The 23,928-nt window shown below is 47.2% G+C and overlaps 1 protein-coding gene across 2 annotated transcripts; it reads left to right on the top strand.

Annotated features, from left to right (window-relative positions):
* The first annotated feature begins 237 nt into the window (after nt 1-237).
* CD80 (CD80 molecule) lies at nt 238-23,902 on the top strand. 2 transcript variants are annotated; one of them, XM_063419435.1, is made up of 7 exons: nt 238-378; nt 523-628; nt 11,639-11,962; nt 13,316-13,597; nt 15,562-15,687; nt 18,389-18,512; nt 19,944-23,902. In XM_063419435.1, exons 2-6 carry the CDS (start codon nt 541-543, stop codon nt 18,493-18,495), a joined length of 927 nt encoding a protein of 308 aa, XP_063275505.1. In that variant the 5' UTR covers nt 238-378; nt 523-540; the 3' UTR covers nt 18,496-18,512; nt 19,944-23,902. The 2 variants fall into 2 exon arrangements, with proteins under 2 accessions (XP_063275505.1, XP_063275506.1); XM_063419436.1 differs by having other exon boundaries at nt 243-378; nt 528-628.
* Nucleotides 23,903-23,928: the final 26 nt, after the last annotated feature.

Here is a 23,928-nt window from a genome sequence, read left to right as displayed (position 1 = left end):
ACTGGGGTCTCACTTGGCTGCATTTTAGCCCCCAAGGCCCCAGCAGTGCCTGGCACACTTGCAGGCAGGGTTCCTTAGCCTGGCACGCTCCTGCCTGGAGCAGCGCCCAGAGCATCCCCGGGGGATGAGGGCAGCCCCGTGCCCGTGGGCTGAGGGGGCGGCAGGCGCTGCGCCCTGACGCACGCCCCGCCAGGAAGCCGTGGGCGGTGTGAGGTGACTTATGAGGCACAGCAGCCTCCCAGCACCCAGACTTCCCCCTGCACCCTGCCAGGGAGGGTTTCGGTGACAGCAGCCAGGCACCCATGGCCTGGCCCTGAGCCCCCTGCCTCCTCCCTGCCTCAGGGGTGGCCGCTCTGCTGCTGGACCGGGGAGCGACAGGTACCAGGGGAGGGAAGCGGGGCAGGCTGGGCTTGTGCTCGGGGTTTTTGGTGGTGGCAGCAGGCAGGAAGGAGAGGGGCACAGTGGAAGGTGCTGTGACTCCTCGGGCTCTGCTCCCCTAACCATATTCCCCTCTCCTCCCAGCCCAGGAGCTACAGGAAGATGATGTGGCTGCCCACCTCGCCATCGGCGCTGGCATTGAGGACGTGGCTGGGGCTCGGGCTCTTTGTGCTGCTCTGCCTTGGGATGGGTAAGCAGGAGCCAGAACGGGAGTGTGGGAAGGGGCTGGGCACCAGAAGCAGCCCCTTTGTGATGTTCAACAGGGGATGGTGGCCCTCAGGACACTCCTGGTGCCCTCTGCCAGGGCTGAGCCCAGGCCAGGGTTTGGGGTGGCTGGCACTTCACTGAGGAGCCATTAGCTCTCAGCTTCCCAGGCCCAATGCACCAGGCTGCTGGCTCCCAGAGAGGCATGGTGATCTCCCACCCCAGCCAGAGTGAGAGAAATGAGGGTGGTTTGGATTAGCTGATGTCTGTGGGGAGCACATGGAGCAGCCCCCTGCGCTTTGCCTTTGGTGGGGGGGTGGTTTCTGCATCTTTTTGGGTGATTAAAAGTGGGTGCGTGGTGGAAAAGATAGGGAAAGGTGGCAGCTCGGAGTGCTCTGCACCTCCTGGGCAGCTCAGCACAGAGCAGAGGGAGTTCTTTCTCCAACAACACAATTCCCCATTGGAGTCATGCCTGGGCTGTGCCCTGTCCTTTTCTGAGGACTTGCCACAAAGCTCGCACAGACCTGTCCTCACCTCAACAGGCTTGGGATGAGTCTTCTCAGATGTGTGAAATGTTAACCTGTAAACCACACAAAATTCACTTCTGAGCTGGAGTTCATTGTGGCTGCAAAACAAGCTGTGTGTTTACTGTAAATTTTAGTGTTTCATTGCAGCTGATGGTACTCTAGAGCAAACCTGGGCTGAACAGAGGCTTTAGTTAAAAATCCAGCAATGCAAAATACAGAGCTTTTCATGCTGCTGTTGTAAAACTGGGAGATATTTGATGTTGGGTTTCATTCTGAGTTTCAGTCTCAGAATTTGAAAATAAAACTTGGAGAATTTAGCAGGGAATGAATTGCAGAGCTCACTTGTAAAGAAAGCAATGACCTCAAATGTCACTCTGGGATCTCTGCTCTTTTGTCTTCCCCTCATTCCTTCCCTTACCTCTGTGCTTGCAAAGCATTTGTCAAGCACAAATGTATTTTGCTTGTATTTGCATCAGGCAAACAATCTATCATGAGCAGAACTGTTTCTCTCTCAGTACCTTAAGAGCTTGTGGTATGTTAATAATGTAATTACAAGCATATGGTAATTTGCTAGTCATGTAATTTCTCTGAAAACAATTCTGGTTCCTTGGCTGAAGGATGTATAGTTGCATGCATAGTTTGATGCATGCTAATATCCACTACTAGAAATAGGGGTTTGATAACAGAAAATTGTTTGTCTAGTTGTACTTTTGAGGCACAACTTTTAGATGCTTCTCAAGCAAAAGGTCAGTGGAAGGCCTGGTGCCCCAGGAGCAGGGGCTTGGCAGACTGATAAGAGCAGGACAGCTGAGGCACTTATTTCTCTCTCTGTATGCACTCACATACACTCTGCACCCTTTCTCCCCAAAGATCAGCATTCCTACTTTGGTGCTCCTTGAAAATACGTGGTGCCAAAAAGGCACCCACAAAGGACTGGGTTTTAAAAGCTTTACTGGTGCTTGTGGGTGATGCCTTCTCAGCATCGCCCACAGGGACCACAGGGATCGAGTTCTGACCTCGTTGTGGCCAAATAGTGGAGCCCTGGGTGTCTGCCATCACCATGGCTTCCCACACAACACTGAGTGAGCTGCCACAGCCAGCATTTACAGGACTGACCCCACATGGGACTCATGGCCACATCAAGGCACAGTCAGGCCTGGCTCCCAGAGCTGTGTCCTGATGCTGGCACACCTCCCTGATGTATCACTGCAAAAGGTCGGGTGGCATTCTAGGATGGAAACAGGTGCCCTCTGCAAAGCCCACGTGAGCAAAATAGTAACAGAGGGGATGTCAGGCTGCAATTTCACATTGTAGCAGTGGAAGGCATTAATGGGGGGCTTAATTAAAAGGGTTTTGAAGGTTGTCTTTCATAGGAAAGGTTGAAGGTTGATTTGAAGGTTGTCTTTCATAGGAATTTTGTGTCTGTGCAAGTTGTGTAGATCTATTTATTTTCCTTTGAATTGAATTTTACTCTGATGTTCACCTGAGGTGAAATGCCAGTGTAATTTAGAGCTGCTTCTGGGATGTCACCTGCTCCTGGAGACACTGATTCCATGAACAACACCCCATTGTCTCAGCAGAAAGTGGCAGAACAGCCTTGGTTACAGCACTTTTTTTTTTACGATCTGAATGCGCTGCTGGTATCCCCATGGGCTTGATTTTGTCCTGCCACTGCACCTTCACAACTACCTACAAACCTACAAAGCATGTTCTCTGTCCCAGTTTTTTATCCTACAAAAATATAGCTTGAAGGCCCTCAGTATGACCTTTCCCTGCTCTGTGTGCAAACAAAGCATAGGCACTGCCTTCAGGGACCCAGCAAGCCCAGCTTTATGCCCATGGAATATTTTTAAACTTCCCTGGAGTCTTTTCCTCCAGCTGGGGACCACTTAGCCAGCCCTTGGTTTCTTCCCAGGGGTGAAATTTTTTGAGAATTTTTGAAGAAAATTCCCTACAGCTTTTCTGAGTTACTGGAGAGTTGGGAAAGGAGGGGGAATATCCACTTCTGTGAGCGAGCACTGGTTCACCAGTAACTCATTCCGGGAATCCCCTTCCCCTGTGGAGTAATCCCAGAGAAGAGCTCGGAGTGGAGCTGGGTTTCAGAAAGGTGCAATGAGGGCTGAGAAAGATTCCCTGTTTTGTGGCCACCCCTGAATACTGAAGTGTCTAGCAGTGAGCTGTGGGTGCTTGGTGTCTGATTTCCCTGCCAGCTCTGGTATGGGTTGTGCTGGGGCAGGTTTCATGAAGATGGCAGAAGTTTTTCTGTACATACCGGATTTGCCCACTTGATCACTGGATGCAAATTGAGTTTCTGACTTATTCCTCTTCATGCTTTCAGCTGTTGTTTTAATTGCTTTTTTTTGGATGAGTTTCTGTCTCCTGTTCCAGACACGCGGAAAAAAAAAAGTCTTTCAAAAACAAAGGCAGCAGATCTAAGGAACTCCTTTTTCTATCCAGAGTGAAACCTGCTATAGGAGCTTGTCTGGAGAAACAGAAACCCAGCTAAAGCCTACTGCTTTTTGCTTATAGAGACTATTTTCCTTTTTCAGTTGAGTGCTTCTTTCTTAAGAAGTCCTTAAAGAAAGAAATTCTTTAGAAAAAAAAACCCACGGAAAATTAAACTTAGACAAGCTGCATTTTTACACACAAAATACAGTGAAAAGCCTAAATGCCAAGTTTGTAAGGCTGTCGGTCAAGTGTTCCTTCCACCCACATCATTTCCTTTTTCCAGTTAGATCGGAATGAACCCAGATAGCTCCAGTGACCTCATGTTGCTCTGACTGCAACAGCTTTTTTGCATTTCCCGCATCACTGGGACATTTGTATCCTTTTTGCAGCGTTCATGTTGGACAGCCCTGCATTTAAACATGCAAAGTTTGGAGTGGACCATGCTTTTACTAATTGTGGTAGATTACCAGCAGACGATGCCACCCTTACACCCTCACACCTTTCCTGCTCATCACTGCCTTGATTCTGAGCTCCAGGTGTGGTTTAATGGGGGTGATTAATCTGACATAAAGGACTGATGTTATCCCTCTGCCTCTCTTGTGGTGAGTTAGGTTTTTTCAGTGCTGTGCACCCTGGAGGGGGACAGATGCAGACAGGAGTCACAGTTGAGGGGTACAAACAGGTCATTGCCACCAAAAGATGCAATCCTGCTCCTCTCTGGCTGTGTCATAATCCTCTTCTTTGCACATGTCTGATCCCTGGATGATCTACTTCACCTGCCAGCTTAGCAGAAAGTTTCCTTTTTTCTTTTTTTTTTAAAGACTGGTATATTGAACTAGACTCTGGAGAGCCCTGCAAGGGGGAACACGTGGGATTGGAAGGGAAAGGGGAGCCAGATCCCCTCTGCTTGCACGGGGAAGGCATGAGATCAGTGTGAGTTTGTTGCCTGGCTGCATCCCAAGGTTGTGCCAGGCTGAGGGAGAATTTCCACATTCAGAGAAATTCTCATAGAATTACAGAGTTTGTGTTGGAAGGGATCTTGAAGCTTAATTTGTTCTAACCTCCCTGCCATGGACACTTTCACTAGAGCAGGTGCCTCAGAGTCCCACCCAAACTGGCCTTGAAGACCTTCAGGCCTGGGGCATCCACACCTTCCCTGGGCAACCTGAACCAGCACCTCACCCATCTCACATTAAATAATTTCTTCCTAATATCTGATCTAAACCTTCCCTCCTTCAGCTTGAGGCCATTCTCCCTTGTCCTGTTGCTACATGTCTTTGTGAAAAGTCCCTCTCCAGCCTTTTTTAAGGCTCCTTTTAAGCACTGTGAGGCTGCTCTAAGGTCTCCCTGGAACCTTCTCTTCTCCAGGCTGAAGGCCTTCCTTTCAAACGTGTTTCCCAGTGTAAGTGCTGTGCACATGTGGTATCTTCCACAGGGTAGCAAGGCAGGTGGTGGATGCAGTGGTGTCTGTTCACTTGGCAGAAAGAGGTCAGTTTTGTTTTAAAGTAGATTAACTTTATGTTTAATTGTAGCTGTTCTGTCCCCTTGGAGAGGTACCACCATTGGGAGTCTCAGCAGTTCATTTGAGAATGTGTAAATCTTTCCCAGCTCGGAAATGCCATAGGCTTTGCTTCTGCTTTTTCTCTGTTATTCTTTTAAAATATCATGGGTCCCTGGGGACTCCCTGGCTGAAAAGAAAATGCTGACTGATGGCTAATGGTGGCATTTCTACCTATCCTGCGCTCAAAGGACATGCACCTTTTGGCCAGCTCCAATTCCTACCACATCACGTAAAAAGTTGTTAGAAAGGACGATTTAAAAAGTCTCTCTGCTCTCCACTTAGCAGGTACCTTCTGGTGTCGCTTTAAATGCCCTGCAGGCAAGGATTTGATCCCTGCGCTTCGGAGAGAGAGCAGAGCCCGCTGTCAGACACCAGTCCCTAAAATATATATATTAAAATCTGTAATTTTTCGACTTTGAAGTGGGCTTATGTGAGAGGTATCACACTTGATTTTCCTAGTTACTGGGTACTTTCACCTCCTATCAGTTTCAAGAGAGGGATGGCTGCTTGGGGAGCATGTGAGACAGATTTAGCAAGCATCGAAGAAAACTACAGCCTTAAGCAGTGGGGAGGACCTCAATTTCAGAAACTGCTGTGAGGACAGTAGCATGCATGGCAGTGCTACTGGAGGAATTAGGAAAATTATCTGAGAACATCTTCAGCTGGGAGATAAATATAGAGGAAGTACGAAGTGATCCTGTCAGCAAGAGACAGAGACTGCAGGGGAAAAAATTAACAGATTTATTTTTGTCTGTCTTTGTGGCAAATCTCCCCTACCAGCCCGTCTTACACAAATGCCACATCTAGTTTCTGCTCCCAATCTGGGAAATCGAAAGAATGCTGAGCAAGATGCAGGAATTTGATCTCTAAAGGAACTAAAATATGCAAATCTTCTGAGGAAGTCCAGATTCATGGGCCCTTCCTGCCCTTTTTTATTCTAGCAGGGTCACATTCCACGGGCTGGGAATGGAGAAAGGGTGAAGGTTCAGAAAGACTCTTCTTTTGCTCATTTCTCCAAGTCAAAGATGTCCTTCTGTCCCCACGGCCGTGCGTCCCTGCTGGTTTGCAGGGGACAAAGCGAGGTCTCCATCCTCTCCTCCCATGTGGTGCACTCTGCAGCACGGGGAAAAGATCTAAGACGTGATCAGGGCCCCATCTCCAAGTAATTCTGGTCCCATATCCAGCTCCCTGCTTGGATGTGCCCTCCTGCCTGGTGCCAAGATGAGAAATCCGGTGCTTTGTGCAGAGTTGCGATTTTACTCATGTAACAAACACAGCAGACTGGACATACCCGGGCAGAGGGCTTGTCCCAGGCTGACTCAGAAAGCAGGAGATTTTTACCTCCACAAGTACCCAAACCTGACCTGGGGCAAGAGGTGTCATCTGGCTGGAGCTGCCCCAGCGCTGCAGCAGCCCCCCTACCAAAGTATTTCAGATTCCCTTTTGTCTTCCCAGATGCTAACTGCAGATCGCCCTCTGGTTTTCACAGCCACTTCAAGGCCTCAAGGATTTCCTCACTAAAGGTGGGGATGTGCAAACACACACAAAATAAAACAGCGTGACAATGGAATGAAGGCTGCTGGTGGAGTGGGACACCAAAACACCCCTGGGAGTGTTATAATAATTGCCAAGTCAACAGTACAGAGCTGGGCAAACCAGCATTACTCTTCTGTTTAGGAGAGATGTGGCAGCATAAAGATGGGAAGTGCATAAAACCATGTATGGAGTACCCCAAGGTTACAGCACAGAAGCAAGCAAGGATGAACTTTTAGAAAAACCTCTTCAGACCATTTCTCTACCTCAAACCTGCCATGCCATCAGCATGCTCTAGGATTAATCCTGTCTCTTATCTGCTGCAGGTACACTCAAGTAGTGTGAGCAGGTACAGGGAGCTGAGGGGAAGCACTGCCAGACAAAGTCCATCGCTGGTTTTATGTGGGACAGCCTCTTTTCTGCTCCTCTCTCTAACCATATTTGGGATGAGTAAGGGAACTTGACCTGAGCAAAGCATTTGGATTTGCAGCTGCTTTGCTTCACCAAAGCAGCCCAGAGCAGCAGCAGGTCCGTGGTTTGTGATGAGAGCTTGGGCTTGGCGCTGTGCAAGGGCAAAGGGCTGCTCCTCCTTTTCATGTCTGCCAAGAGCTCTCTTGGCATGCCTGGACCTGCTGGAGTGGAGTCTGTGAAGAAGGAGCCTCAGAGGCTTGTCAGGCACTCATGCCTGGGTTAATCTGCAGTCACAGACTCCGTAAGGAGGACAGCCAGCAGGGCCTTATAGCACCCACTGTTCTCTGTTTCGCCCCATCTTTCTTAGTGCACAGGGTCTTTACAGTGGAACACAGAGGAGGGCAGTGTTTTTACACACTTCTGGACCAGTGTGTCCACATAGAGGTTATCTGGGCATCTAGCAGGGTTTTTTTCTGTCATCAGTGTGTTCCCAGGACTCACTGATTTAAACACAAGGCATTTCACATACTCCCATGTGGCACAGGACGTTTGCTGGCTTTTGGCTCTATGAAAAGCCTGGGGAGAATCTCATTTCCCATTGGCAAAATCATCTGGGACAAAGAGAAGATCAAGGGGGAGTGTCTAGTCTTTTAAAGGTTCAGCTTTTCAAAATGTTTTTCACTCATTGTCTGTTTTCCTTGGAAACCCCTGTAAAATACTGCATTGTCCTCAAAGGATAAATCATGCAAGTTTGGGGTGGATGGGCTATTCACAGAAAATGAGGGGTCTGAGCTGCAGAATTACCTGCAGAGTGGGAGTCCCAGGTGTTTGGTCCTAGGCAAAGTCAGTGATGCCATTAATTTATGAGTAGAGATACCAGCTGCTGTTGCAAAAATAAATGGGAAACCAGAAGGAAAAAAAAGCAAAGCAAGGCTCAGAAGGGCAGAGGTACGGGGAACTCAGGGGAAAGAGAAGGGCTTGGGAGCTTCTGTTCACCAGGACTTATCTGGAGGTTTCCAACACTTTAAGGCTGCTTCTCCAGAGCATTGCTAGGTGTTTAGCTGCCTTTTACTGTCAAATGTCTCTGCAAGAAGTCTGTGCCAGAGGAATTCTGCTCTCATGTACTGTCTCACTGCATGTGTGGTCAGAATAACAGAGCTCTCTGTGGCTGGGGAATTTCTGAGTCACGGCTCTGGCAAATAGTGCGGGAAATAGGGATACAGGCTCAACAGCTCTCTTGAGTCTCAGAGCAAACAAGAAGGAACAATTCTCCTCCGTACTCTTTCTGTTCCAGTTAGCCCTGCTGTATGGGGCATCTGCAGCACAGGCATAGTTTGAATGAAGCAAGCTTCTCTGCCCAGGGAAGAGAAAGTCGGCCCTTCAGCATTGCCACATGCCACGGGCTTCCAATGATGGAGCGATGTGTGTGCACAGCAAGAGAGTGTGTGGGCTTCAGAGGGGCTGGAAGAGTAGGGATCTTTTTCTAGAAAAGTCATTAAAAAGTATTTCCATGGTGAATACCTTCCCCTCAGCCTGGCTGCAGAGAGCATTCAGCACAGAAACGGCACAGAACTGGATTTTCATTTTTGCTTTGCAGTTCACCTCCAAAGTGAAAAGGGACTTTTGTAGGGCTGAATGACTCTCCGTGGACTTTGGTTCCTTCAGCCTTGCAGCATTCAGGTTGCAGTTTCAAGGGTGCAGAGCCTTTTAAGGAAAGACATGACATCAGCAGGAGTTTCCAGCCCCTGCACATGTACTCCCGAGGAGGTTTTTGTTCTCCTTTTGGTTGCAAAGGAGACTCTGAGGGGCAAGGTAGGGAGAACCTCATGCAACTCATGATGTGATATCACCCTGACATGTACTGTACGCCTACTCTTCCCCTATTGCTGCAAAAGAAAACAGAAAATGGTCTTTATCTATCCCAAAGTTTGACTGGATGTTTGGCTGGCTGCTCTTTTGAGTTTCTCCAATAATATGAAGAGCTGCACTGTGAGAACAAGCAAAGACATGGTCAAAGATAAAAACACACATACACACAAACACGCACAGAGGTGCAGGAGAAGGAAATTCAGGAATCACAGCCTGAAGTGAGCTGCTTTTAAGGTGAACAGAAGGAAATGCTTTCTCACACAGCATGTAATCAAACTGCCAGAGGATGTTGTGAATGCCAAAAATATATGTGCATTCCTGAAAGGGCATTCCTGAAAGAGCACGAACTCTTCCTGCAGGGTAGTTCTAGCAGTAACAATTTAAATGCTGATGTCAAGAAATCCTGAATTTCAGGCTGCAAAGGTTGGCGAGACAAGGCAGTTTTTCTCCTGTGTAAAAAAATTAGTTTTTCTCTCATTTTGCTAGCAGTTGATGGCTGATAGAGGTCAGTGTGCTGAGCTGCTCTTGGTCTGCCCCAGCTTGGTTGCTCCTGATCTGCGTTAGAAGGGGAAGTACAGGAAGTGGGGGGAAAATATTGAAACTTTCCCTTTGGAAGATCCAAAGTGGAGTGGTTGAGTGGAGGGAAACCAGTTAAATGAGAAGTTGCTAGTTTAATTACATATTCTATTTTATTTAACTAATATTAAAACATTCCATAGTGTCAGCAGGACCTCCACAGTACTTTTTGGTGTGTTTCCTTCAGATTTAATGTCAAGGATGCAAGTAGGACAGGGATGGGTGTGTGGCAGGGGAGGGGAGTGAAACTTATTTCACAGAATCACAGAATTATTTTGGTTGAAAAAGACCTTGACGAATTATTTTGGATGGAAAAGACCCTGACGATCCAGCCTTTAATTCAGCCCTGCCAAGTCAAACCATGTGCCACATCTCATGTGTGTTAAGTGTGCTGTCCCAGGCTTTGTGTCTGGGCTTTACTCCAGCAAGCAGCCCCACGATCCAGCTGTGGCAGGGCACTGGCTGAGCATCCGCTTGTCTCCCTCCAGCACCGGCAGCTGTAGGACTGTGAGCAAGTCACCAGCAGCTGTAGGACTGTGAGCAAGTCACCGAGCTGTGCCACAGGGGTCTGGCTGTGACAGTGGCCCCAGGGTCTCTGGGTCACCCCAGGGTCTGTGAGTCAGGCCTGGCAGGCCACCAGCTGCTGGCTGCCTCGGACATGGCTGAATGTGAATGCTGCAGCGTCCCGGTGGCAGCCTGAGTGCTGCACCCTGCCTCTGGACAGCATGGCTGCAGTTAGGCTGGGACTATCAGGAGGGAGCCAGCATCAGGCAGACTTTGCTGGCGGGGTGGCAGTTCTGAGGCTCAGCTTTGTGCATTGCTCAGCTCACACTTCAGGCAGAGGCTTTGCACGTGGGCTCTTCCCCTCCACTGATGGGTGGTGCTGCGTTGTCCCCATCAGTGACACACCGCCTGTCAGGACTTTCCTGCTTCCTCTCTCAGGTGTGTTTACTGAGATGTGTTCTGCAGGGAAAGAAGAGGGATTCTGGATATTTTCTGTCCTGAAGGCAGCTATTTCCTTGTTTTTCTGCACTCAGTGGAGTGTAACAGATGGATATCCCACTTCCACCACTACAGACAAGTGCTAAGGCAGCGAGGCCGAGGCAAGCAGGACAGAGAGCAGCCTGATCTTCTGGACTAACCAAGCCGGGTGCACCTCATCCCCAGGCTTGCACTAACTGAGGTGAAAGCCCGGCCATCTGCCCCGTGGTGTGGCACAGGGTTGTGTGTCCATGTTGGCTCACCTTTCAGCAGCAGCAGAACTCCTTGCTGGGCTGCTTGCTCGGAGGTCAGGCCCTGTGAACCTTTACCCACTGGAAAGAGGAAGGAGAGGGAAGGCAAGGCGGAACATGGGAGCAGGGTGCTTAGCAGGGGAATTACTGCTCCCATGGTCAAAGCTGCACCAAATTTCACCCTGCAAGGGTGTCAACTTATTGTTGTCAGCACATGGCTGTGCTTCAGGTGTGCCACTGGCTGGGAATTGGGGACCATCTGTGCTGGTTCCAAGTCATCCCATGTGCTTTCACAAAGATAAATTTGCTCCACCTGGACTAGGCAAAATTGTTCATTTGCTAATGCTGATGACGAAGGAAGGCTGATGACGGTGTGGCTGAATCCTTTGTGATTCAGCAATGATATGCAGGGTTGATTGTAGTTTCTGGGATCTTGAAAGTTAGGGGTTGTTTTTTTTCTTTTATGAAAAAATAGCTACCAAAAATGCCCCAGCCCCCCTGAACAAATCGTCCACTGTGGCCCTGTTAGGCATTCAGAGAGCCCAGTGGAGAGTGACACAGATTTTCCAAACATCAGGTTCTGAAAAGGGAGAGCAGAGGAGATAGCAGTTTGTGCATGTGTGTTTCTATCCCTGTTTTTAAAGGGGACAGCAAGATTTCTGTTCAGGCAAGCAACTCTCCTGCCTCTGCCTTCAGCAATCCATGCAGCAATCCTTGTGTGCCCACTGGGTCATGATCCTGAGTAGGAGAGGAGCATGAAGGGGTGAGCTTTAGGCAATAGGTCCTGGCACACGGCTGTTCCACTGACTCACTGACTTCTGTTTGCCCCTCACCTGCAGGCCAAGCACTGGAGAAGAAAGCAGTCAATGGCAAAGTTGGGGGAAAGGTCAGCCTGCCTTGTTGTCATGAAATTCCCAGCTCTGAAAGCCTACAGAAGTACCGTGTCTACTGGCAGAAGAACATTACAGACGTGGTGCTGGCCTACTCAGAGGGGAATATGATCCCCAACCACAAGCGGTACCGGAACCGGACAGAGATGGACCCCTGGAACCTCACCCTGTGGATCTCCCCTGTGGAAATCCTGGACAATGGCTCTTACCAGTGTGTAGTGCAGCGCAATTCTGTCGTCGTGTGTGATGAGTCTGTCAGCCTCTTTGTGACAGGTAGGTGGATTGCCTCCTGACACCTGAGGCTCTCCAGTGCCAGCTGCTAGGGGTGAGGGATGCTCTTCCCAGCTTATTCATACTGGAGCAGATAGATTTCCATCAGGAAGCCTGGAAGAGTGCTGGAAGCTGTGTTAACTGCTTCCATTCCAGCAGCCTCCCTTCTTGCCTTTTTAAAGCTACCTCAAGTACAGAATATTTTTTTCAACCACCAACTCAACCTCCTCCCCTTGATGCCTTCCTCTTGTGAAAGGATCCCTCCTGGAGGCACTCCCAGGTACCACTGGTGATGGGTGCCTGAGGCAGCCCCTGCTGTCTTTGGGGCAAGGCAAGACCAAGGCCTTGGTGCCTGGCAAGCATTCAAGCTGAAAGAGAAACAGGGTGGCCATGGCAGCATCCCAGCCCTGCATCCAAACCCCCGTGGAAGTGGCTGCACTGCAGCTCCACAGCCTAAGGCTGAATTCACCGTGGAGCTTTGAGGCTTTTTACATTAAAAAAAACGAGTTCCTTTGTTCAAAATGAATCTGAATCTTCTCTTAGAGGCCACAAAAAGTTCCACTGACATTTTCCGTTTCCACCAGTGTTTTTGTGGCAGTTGATCTCAACCAAAGACTGAGATACTGGTGATATATATAAATATATACAGGCATTATTGTACCTTTAACAATAGAGAGTTATATGAATCTTCCAGACAAGTCAGTGAAGGAGCATTCCTCATCTGGAAGGAGATTTAGCAAGCAAAAAAAAAGACAAGCTCCTGAGCTTTGGCCATTTCCTGCTGGTCTGAGGGTATATGTGCAAGGAGGCAAATTCAGAGATCTTTCTGGGAACTGATATGAAAAAAGGGAAGTGTACTGCCAACACCCTTTTTTAACCATGAGGGTTGAGGAGTTAACTGCATAAAAACCATAAAACTATGGATCTCTCTTCCTGTCTGCAAATACTCCAGTTTCTTTCCAGCCAGAAATTCCCTTGCTGTCTTAACAGGCCAGCTGCAATAATTATGGTAGACTTCTGCTCCCTTTGGTGAAGTGGGATCAAGTTATTGTGGGGATCAGGAAAGGGAAATGCTGGAATCAGGCTGGGATGTCTGAAGGGATTTTCCAGGCTGGATGGCAGTGTCATATTGCTCAACAGACAATGGGCCTGGAAGGAAAACTGTCTCTCCTTGCTTGCCACTGGTCAGCCACAGAGTGTTGGGCAAGTTTCTTTCACTAGTGACTGGTTGCTTGGTATCTTAGGCCATGGGCAGGAAAAACTTCCCGTGGTGAACGCTGTGTGGGGGAGTCTTCACCTTGACTGTGGGTTTTGGGGGCTGCAAACCTCACTGTAACCAAATCTCCCTCTCTTCAGCTGACTTCAGCAAGCCCAGCATAACAGCAGAAGTGTCCGGTGGTTCTTGCGAGTCGACAGAGATGGTGGTGACCTGCTCTTCTCACGGAGGTTTCCCCAGGCCCACAATCTCTGGAGCCCTCAACAACGTGTCCGTGGAGTGGAACGCCAGCTGGGTGTCCGAGCCCAGCCTCAGAACATACAGTGTCACTGGAAAACTGGTGCTCAACGTGACCAAAGATGTCAACATCACCTGCTCTGTGGAATACAGTGGCTTTGCCACATCCACCAGTTTGCCTCTGAGTATGTTTTATTAAGGCTTTTTGTCACAAAACAGTTTTGTTGAATCTGCTGAGTTGCCTCTCTGAGAATGCAGTAGATTTTGTGCAAGTATTCATGCAAAGATCACCCAATGATCCCATCTATGAACTACACACCAAAATATTTTAAAGGCTGGAAGACAGCCAGGGTGGGAAGGGAGGGTTACAGCAGTGACTGACAAGCAGAGGCAGCTGGGCTGAGAGCTGAACTGGATCCTGTTGTGATCTGGTAATGTCACACTTGGTGGCTCCCACAGGCTGGGGCTGCCATCATCTCGTGCCCATGGTCTGGCTGCCAGCTGTGTGACACTGACCTGGTATTTGAACAGAGGGACCAGAGACACATGTGTGCTTTAAAAGCCACAGGCTGCACTTTAAAAGAATTTCCTCACTTAACAAGCATGTTTGTCCCTGCTTCAGTGAAAGAAACTGTCAGCTAGGGTCTAGACAAAATTCTGCTTCAAATGTAACATAGGGTTAACTCATACGAAAAGAATTCCATCACTGAGCATGGCTAAGAAGTGATGGCATAATAGATAACCCTGTGCTTTGAAAAGCTTGAGGCACAAGTGGAAACAGCATGAGGGAAGGCAGCACACTGCATTCCAGATGTTTTGCAGTAGAAGGGGATTTGCAAGAAAATTCGTAAAACCAAAAGGATTTTTTAAATGTTGTTACCAAGAAAGTATTCTGCAATGTCTCTGGGTCTGATGTTTTTACTGTAGAGATAAGGGCACCTTCAAGGGAAGACAGAGAAACAGTATTTTTCCTGGGGAATTGTACCTTATTCATCAAGGTAGCTTATTCATCTACCTTACTAAAATCAAAGAGGCTTGTGGGGAGAGGTGCCATTCAGCTTCAGAACAAATGCCAGGAACTAGTGCTTTATGAATATTGGCTATTGTTGGATGTAGAGCATAATGTTCTAATTCTCCCAAATGAAGGGAGAATAAAGTTATGGATAGCTCACTACATAGAAAAAGAGAGCAACAACAACAAAAAAAGCAGTAATCAGAGGAGGGTGCAGTCAACAGTGACACAGCCACAGCAGTCACAAACCCCCCACTTTTTGACTTTCAGGATGTGGAACCACTCCCATTTTGGTGTGGTGTAAATGGCCCTCCAAACAAACCTTTCATGAACACTGAGTTACAGGCAGAACAGAGCCTCTGGTAAAGGTAGCAGGCAGCCCCTACAGAGCGAGGGGAGACTGAACAGCAGATCAGGCTGTTAATGTCTCAGGAGTGCAGTGATGCTTAGCTGTGCCAAATGCAGATGGTGGAAGAACTGAAGGTCTGTGCACACAGGTCTGCAGATCTATGGCCATGCAGCAAGTCCTGTGCTGCACAAGAATGGCCCAGTATCTACTCTAAAATCCCAGTGCTAGAATGGGATTTTCCACCATCTCTATTTCCTTTTCACCAAAGGCTCCAGACCCCACTGAAACTGAACTCTGCCACAACACTTCCTGCCATGTGGAAAAAAGTCTATTCTAGACTGTTAAATGCATCATTCTCTTTCACTTGTGAATACAAAGGGAAAAAAATAGGCATAAATCTGATTAAATCAGTAAGGAAAACTGCAAAATACCTTTGAGAACAGAAAATTTCTAGCTGTGATCTCAGACTTTTCCACCAAACCTAGCTCATTTCCCTGAAACAGCTTATGTGTTTTTAAATATTTCCTGTCTCAGTCCTCTTCTGGACAAAGACCCAGCTTTTTACATTCTGTGGATGTGTTAAAAATTTCAGCCCATAGCAAATGTGGGTGAATGGAAGAAATTTAGGTGTCAGCTTTGTTTGCTTGTTTGTTGAGTAAGTCCATTTTCAGGCTGAATAGCTGAGTTAGAATTTAGCCAGACACCCTGAAATTCACATACGTGCTCTTAAATGAAAATGCCAATATCCTGTTGGAGCCTTTCTTAATGTTTTATTTCTCCTATCTCAGAAAATATAAATGACTGCGTTGTTCCTCCTGTGCCTCCACCTTATAATGTCATTATTGCTTCAATTATCATCGTTATCACCTTCATTCTGGCTATCACCCTGACAGCAAGATACCTCCCAAGATATGGTAAGTGCAGCATCTTTTTCAAGAAGGTGTTTCTTAGTGCTGATGGAATTTCTATGTAGGATACACATTTATAGAAACTTTAATGTCACACTAGGTATTTCTGTACCTTCTTCTCGTTTTTCGCATTTCCTTTTTTTTTTTTTTTTTCCCTTCAGCATCCACTGTCACAAAATCTAAGTCTAGCTCATGATTTTCCTACATTTTGTGTGCAGGCAACACTTGAGTTCACGTTTGAGAGCGAAGAGGTGACAGGGAATTTTGACAGCAGATCAAAATACTTCCAAAATCAGGGATAATGAAGAGGTTCACAAAGGTTCATTTTTATGTATTAAGATGCTTTAAAATGCCAAGAATCTTGGTGGTCATGATAGATATAGCTGAGCACTGAGAGTTTCAAAATTGGATCTCTCTCCACACCCTGCTTAATCCCTCAGAAAGTCACTGAGCCAAAGTAACAAAAATACCTTGTGTTAGGGCCACAGGAGAGGCTTCAGCATAGCAGTGTCCTACTTTTATGAGAACACCAACCAGAAGAATTAGATTGGTATTCTTTGCACAGCCATATATGGCACAGGTAAAGTGCCTGGTCCCATCTTACAAAGTCTCCAAGACAAGTCTCCAAGAGTTTTTCAATGGCAAAGGGGACCTCAAATATCTCAGGATTAGTGGACAGCTGAGTAATTTAATTTTTAACTTCAAAAAAATCCTATCTGTTAGCTGTTGCTCCTAATCATGTCTAAGCTGACCTTGCCAGAAAGTCCCTGAAGATTTGGGCAGGCATTTAATAGATTTATAAAGGTAGGCAGGATTGAAAGTCAGCAGCAGTAGGTGCTTTATCCACGCCCTGTGAGCAGCTTTGCAGAGCAGTCCTGAAGAATGACAGCAGGCCTTGCAATACATAAGGATAAATAAACACCTGGCTGGGATAAACACCCAGCTTAGTTCTGTCAGGTCACTGGGGGAGCCACATCTGGGACAAAAATCCCACACTGAGGGCTCTATGCTCAGGCCATTCACACCATCTGGCTGTGGTATTCCCCATTGGAAAAGGTCATTTTCTGGGCACCAAGGACTCCGTTTGCTTACAGACACCTGTAAGTTTGCCGTGCTCGTGTCTTCTGATACCTCTACTTGAATTTCAGACAAGTTCACTCCCAAGTCAGACATGTGGAGGTCTCATTATTATTTTTCTTTTACCCTCCTCATCAACCGCATCCCTTCAAAAACCAAGGTGACCAGTGAGTCAAGCTGGGCTAATTTCCTTTTAGCATTTTATCACAAAGAAAGGAAGCTTCTGGAAGGCAGTGACTCTTGGTCACACCTGTGCCCCTCCTCATTTTCCACCTCTGTGCCCTTATGACACCAGTGCCAGTTCTTCTCCCCTGCTGCTCCCTGGGGCTGTGTCAACAGGAAAGCAACAAGCAGGCTGAAACCAAAAAAATCACAGTTGATCACAGCCTGAACTGTTAGCTGCATGTATAATGAACTTCTAATTATAGGAGAAAATGAACTGGAATCGGAAGACTTGCCTCTCAACAAATATAGACTGGAAATTAAAAGGTTCCTTACCATTAAATTAGCAAGATCCTGGAGCACTCTGAGATAGCCTTTTATACAGGAATGGAATTGCTTTTAAAGCAGATGTAAAAAGTATACCCATGTGGTAGAATGCAATCACCTGCAAACAGCATGGCACAGGGCTACATTAACTGGAATTTCCCTTTGAGTTCCATAATATGCACAGGGAGTAGATTTGCTGAGTCAGGTGGTGCTATTTGGTTCAGCCACTTTCCAGACCAGGCATGGAAGAAACTGTAGAAGGAACTGTAAGAAGTGTAAGGTACTGAAGCTGGAGCTTCCATCCACCTTTCCAGTTTGTGTAGCTGTCCCATTTCAGTGCTGCTGTGCATGGCCATCTGTCTGGGAAGGGAAGGACCTGCCCTGAGAGGGCTGCCTGGGGGTGCTGCTGCAGGTCACCTTTCAAGAGCTCTTGTGGGAGCTCAGAATAGGTCTGAGAGTACCTCTGTTGTTCTGGGCTATGGAAAGCTGAATCAGGAGTTGCTAAGAGTGGTTTCTGAGCTCGAAAAGCCATGCTTCAAAGAGCTCAAGAGTGGGAGGGAAGAATAGAAAGGCAAAGCAAAACAAAACGGAAGTAAGAGTTCTCAGATGTGTGATTGTTGTGGCCAAAAAAGTCAGGTGCTTTGTTGAGGTTCACAGCCGCCCACTCTGAGGAGCTCACAGCCTGTTTTGCAGTGATTTAAGAATGGAAACAGAAAGGACCAAGATTACAGGTCACCTAAAGAATAGCTTATACTCACATTGCATAATTTATGCGAGCACAATTGCACAAGATTCAACTTGAACTACTAAAACTCAGTCATAGGTGGTGAGATATTACGGGGATCTGCTTAATCTGAGATCCTCTTAAAACACTGAAATAGTTTGTAGGTTTTAACAGTGGCATCCTTTCACTTGATAGGTAAACTGCAATTAGTGACATATAATCCATCATTATTTCCCTTCTGACCTTATCTCAGCATGCAGCAACCTGTTTTTGTGCCAGGCTGAGGTTCTAGCCCTGTGCTAACAAGAGCAGCTTTATCCATATGACAATATATAGATATGTATTTGTAACAGAGCTTTCTATCAGATCAGACTTGTATATGACCATAGTCATATACTAACAAGAGATCTTTTTCAGTTTGTTCTCGCTGTTGTAAGAGCCAGGATTCGGTGGAAGAGGGTGTGAAAGGATATACAAAGCCACCCATGAGCTCTAAAGGGACAGCTGAAACATCATCTGTATGACCAGATCGCATTTGCAGGTAGTTTTCTTCACTTTTCTCTTGGCAAAACAGTTTCTCGAATACTATTAAATGCTTGTGCAATGTTAGCTCAAAACACCACGTGTCATCCAGCTGTCAGGATCTGCAGTAACATCCCCTTCCATTGCCCCTGTGCTCACTTGTGGGCTTCCCAACTAAACATTTTTAGTGCCTGAACTGTTGGGCTCGTTTGTGAGTTACTCATCCCTACCTCAGGGGCCACATGTGCCTTCACCCTCTAGAGGTACTGGCTGATTCCCTGTGAGCCATGAGCCTGCTCTGATGCCTCAACATGGGAACATCACTGATGATAGAAATTGAGGATTGACCAAATGGTGGGAAGGGAAGGGAGAACAAAAGAACAACTCCAGCTTTCCCAGTGTGATCAGACACGTCAGCCCACTTCTGAGATATGTCCATTCCCTTCAGCAGCTGGAGGAATGGAGAAGGAAAGGTTTCCTCCCTCAAACTTGCCCAGAAAACGCTCATATTTTAAAAGGAGTTACTTTTGATAATGGGGTGTTATAAAAGATGAGCTGGGGAAGTCTGGCTTGCCAAGGCGTTATGATTACAAAGGATTATATTCATTTTGGCTTGAGAGCTCAGCAGTTTTCAGGGCTGTGTCCTCCAAAAAGACACTTAAATGAAGAGACTTAAGATTAGCAGCTAACTGTTCTCATTCACATCATTATCCAAGTGACTGCATTTCCTGCTCTCACCGCAGCATGCAGAATTGCCAGGGTAATGCCTGCGGAATCGCCAGGGTAATGCCGTAGGGCAGAAGCTGTGGGGTCCTGGAAGTCACGACTTTGTCAAACTGTGCACTGCAGAATCTAAAAGTTTAATAGTCTTGAGACGGAAAGGAGGGGAAACTCTCATTCGGGCCACTCATCTCATTTCCAAACCTGGCCACCCACTCATGTTTTCCTCTGGGGAAGGCCCTGTCTGGAACAGATACTAGAGCCTTGGTTAGCATGAATTTTGGGGAGTTTTGTGGTGGGAGTGGCAGGAGTTCACCAACAGAATAAACCCATTCTCGTTTGTTATAAAAGTTTGCCAAGATTTTCCTGTAGGCGGCTGGTGCTTCCCAGCTCCTGGGACAGCCGCAGCCTGTGGACTGGGATGGAAGCGATGCTTCCTTAGTGTGTGACTGCCACCTCGTGATGCACTGAGCCGTGTCCTGCTGCTGCTTAAACAGGGAAGCGTTCCTTAGTCATCCTCCCTCCGCTCCCCAGGGTTTTGCAGGAAGCGCTGGGCCAGGCTGCAGCTCGCTGCACTGCCCGCTCAGAACAGCTCCGAGTTTAGGGACCAGGAGCCCTCTTGTGGAGGGCTCTCGCAGGTGGTACCTATTTGTCGGCTCTGCAGCACTACGGGGTACATTTAAGGTGTGACAAACAAAGTATCAGTGAAATTTTTTCCTGAGTCCCTCAGGTTCTCCACGCTGTGCGTCCCGCGCTGCAGCCTCCACTGCTGGTCGTACAGCGATGCTTGCTGCATGGACCTTCGGCTCTCTGCAAGGCGGAGGCGGCAGGAGAGCACTGCCCACCAGGGCTGACAACACCGCCTCCCGTGAACGAATGCAAGCCCCGGCCACGCCACAGAAGCTCCTCGGCGGTGCCCACGTTACAGCCAGGGGCTGGGACTCCAGCTGAGAGCACTCTCCGTGTTCCTGCGGCGGGCAGAAGGACGGCATCAGTGGAACCAGGTCAGGGCTTCGGAGCCTCTGGCTTGCTACTGCCTCTGCCAGAATCAGCAGCCTAGCAGGGAGCCCATGCCCACCTACCCCTTCAGAAACACGGAGCTGCCCTTTGGGACACCCCAGATCCTGACACACAATCTCGTCAGTGCCTCCATGCTGTGAGTCGGAGCAGCTAAAACTTCTTTTATATTCAGCCTCACACAAGTATCTGTCCTTCCTGCTGGACGACTTTGGATTTGGACTCAACCATTACAGATACACGTCCCTTCTCCACTAAAGAGGCAATAGTGGAGACATTTTTCAGGAAAAAAAAGACACCTTGGAAGTGAGTCCATGTGCCTCATGCTTATTTGCAGCGCTATGAGACTTTTTAGGGAATGATACACACTGACAGCACTCATAAGAGCTAATTAATATTGCTTATCTACTGCAATGGCACAAGTTCTCAGAACCTTTCTCTCCTGAAAGGACAGCCTTGCCAACCCAAGCACTGAGGCACAGCTCTTCCATTCAGTTGCTGTGTGAGGACCCACAACCTGTGCACACACACGGCCAAGCTTTCATGTGCCCTCCCTCCCACCCACAGCTCTAAAGCCCCACTGGGACTTGTGTGACAGCCTGTGATGATCTCATGTGTATCTACTGTAATCAAATGTAACTCAGGGCCTTGCTTCATAAACATGGGTCTGCTTCTGTGTGTACATCTGCCATGGGATGCTTGTTATGGAAAGCTCTGCAGATTTGGGGGAGTTTATCCCAGCAACATGAGGATATTTACTTTTATTTACTATTTACTGAATGTTGCTGCTTTCTGCCAGTGTTCTCTCTACTCAGCCAGGACTAGAAGGAATTTCCCTACAGGACTCATCTGATCTGGGTGACATTCTTGCCTACTGTGTAGGAAAAAATGGTTTCTCATTTTCAGGGGAAAGGAGGAAAATGCCCCAAGCCACAGTAAGCTTCCTAAGCAACTCTGCCTACTAACCTAACTCAACCCTGCCCTGAGTTTGACTGGAGTGTTTTTCCTTTTTGCTCTGCAAGCTGTACCTCACTGTTTTATCCATATTATCAGGGCAAACCAAAGTCTGAAAGCACAATGTCATCCTCTTTGTGGGATGTGTTGTTACTCGAGCTGCTTATCTTCCTAGGACACAGCAAAGACATAGTCCATCCATTTCACTTTTTTTCTAGTTGGTATATCTTGAGAAACTGCTGGAGAAAATAGGGGGATTAAATGTGGTTTATAGGATACTGAGCTCTGAGATTAAGTAAAAAAATAAGACAATGCTCCCTTTCTACTCCTGCAGAGTCACGCTGTGCCATCACCTTTTTACTGCTTTCCCATTGTACCAAGTGTAATGGGAACTTCAGAACATTCTTACAGAGGAGTTTTTGTCACAGTGAAGGAGGTAAGCTGGGGATAAGGAAGCAACTGCACTTGTGTGTTCTGGCTGCAAACAGAGCACAAGTGACAGAAATCAGGCTATTTCCAAAAGAGAGCCTGACCCTATGGCAGGATTTGGTGCATGAATGATGTGTCTCACTTTTCAGGTTTCCTGTTCTTTCAGCCTATGCTTGCTCCAGCACAAACGACCAGCTTCTTGCAGGCTGACCACTCCCTCTTGGCATTCATTTCCAACTTTGCTGATTTCCAGCACTGTTCTTCCCTAAAACCACACTGCAATTGCACCTTGCCAGCCACACCACAGCTCTGCCAGTTGTACCATCATGTTTTCCCCTCTCACTATCCCATGCTCTCTCTACTTGTGCTCCTGACCAGTGATTGTGCAGCCTCCCAGAGGATTTCTTTTGCACTGTGCCAAACCTTTCTACATCACCGCGGATTCCAGTAACACTTTCAGAAACTCCTTCTAAAGGAAACCAGAAATTTCACTGACAATATGTCTAGCACCTGGTTATTTTTATATGCTTGATGGGCAGGTTATTTGGTTCATTTTTCATTAAGCACTAATACTCTGGATCAGGTTTTCCATTGCCTTACGCTGTATTCAGTGAATTGCACACAAATCGTTTCTGTGGGACCTTCTTAGCTTTGTATCTGTGTCGTTGTAGCAAGTGAGCTGCTCTGTTTACCATGGGTGTTTTGTATATAATGTTGTCTCCCGGGGTTCCTCCTTTAATTGTATTAAAAAGTAAATGGTAAACTCAGTTTCCTTTCCTTAGTAATAAAATATGTCTCTCTATGCACTGGGTAGAGCCTCTGTTGTTCATTTAGCCACCATTTCACAGCATGCAGGTAGGTGATGCAGGTGTTGACAAAGCTGTACCAGGTACAGCTGGCATCAAACCACAGCTCTGTCTGGTGTGCTGACAGCAGTGACAAAATGACACTCAGGTAACTCAGCTTGTGACTTCCACACCCCTCACATCTGTCACTTTGCCAGGGGTTAGCTGAGCAGTGTAGCTACAGATCCTCCTCCTCCCTCCAAACAGGAGGTTCTCTGCAGAAGCAAAACCCAATGTAAGGTGTTCTCACTGTACCCCTGCTACTTGGGTTACCTGCTCTGAAAGTGGAGGGTCAATAGTTTCAGTGCTGTGCTTTTGCTGGGGGTGGAGGGACTGGGGATGTGAAGAGTCCCTTACAGGTGAATGTAAAAAACAAACTCTGAACCAGTTCTTCACTCCTCATTCGGGAGTCTAAGAAATAAGGAAGTGCAGGGAACTAAATTCAGCTGGAAACTGAGAAACAAATGGCTGCTAATCTTGAGTGTAGCTGGAAGTCTCTGCTCCCCCTGGCTAATAAGCAGCATAAGAACATGTAGCAGCCCTCCCTTGCACAGAGAGAAAATCCACACAACTGCTACACCTTGGCTCTGCCTCTCCTCCCATGGAAGAACATCCCTGCATCAACGGTCAGTCACAGGAAAATTATTTAGTATTCTTTAGGCATCACATCAAATACCACCAAACAGGAATGGAGACAGAGCAATGACACAGCTAAATGTCATCAGAGCTGCTGTACAGATAAGAGTGTGGGATATTGGTGGGGATGTAATAGCAAGAAGAAAGAAGATAAAAAAGAAGACGATAAGACATCGCTGTGTAAGCACAATGGCAAAATGTGACTTAGAAAGGCCTATTTTCTTTTTTTGGGGGGGCAAAGGACAACACCATTACTGTCACCAACATATGCAGAGTTTAAAACAGGAAGAGGGAAAGACAGATGCATACCTCTGCTTATGCAGATCCTTCACTTACACATCAGGAAGGAAAATCAGAGCTAGTTGATGACAACCCTGAAATACACCTGTCTCTTCAATGGAAAAATGAGCTACACTGGGGTGTTTAAAAAATTAAATGCTCACTTCAGGAGTCAGAAAACACAACACCTTCTTGAAAGCAAACTGTGCCAAAAATCTGCTCTGGGTGGGTGGAATACACTCTGTGGGATCGACTGTTCATATTTCAATCAACAGTAATTATCTGGAAAGGCACTCAACCAGAACAGATTCTTTTCTTATGAGAAGAACAGCCGAAAATCCTGTTTGGATGTAATTCCTTTTAGTAGGAGAAAATTTCCAACAAAGGAACAGGAATTCTGACCTCCTGCTTTGGGGAAACAGTGATGGGCCACTTCACCCTTCTGAGTCCAGACCATTTTACAGTAACTCCAGCACCACCCACAGGTAACAGCTCAACTCTGGAACACAATAATAGAGCTGGCACTCTCGTGGCTCCTGCCTTTGTTACTGCCTG

Source organism: Prinia subflava, chromosome 25 (assembly GCF_021018805.1).
Source record: "Prinia subflava isolate CZ2003 ecotype Zambia chromosome 25, Cam_Psub_1.2, whole genome shotgun sequence".
Lineage (NCBI taxonomy): Eukaryota > Metazoa > Chordata > Aves > Passeriformes > Cisticolidae > Prinia > Prinia subflava.
This window is presented reverse-complemented; position numbering and strand designations above follow the sequence as displayed.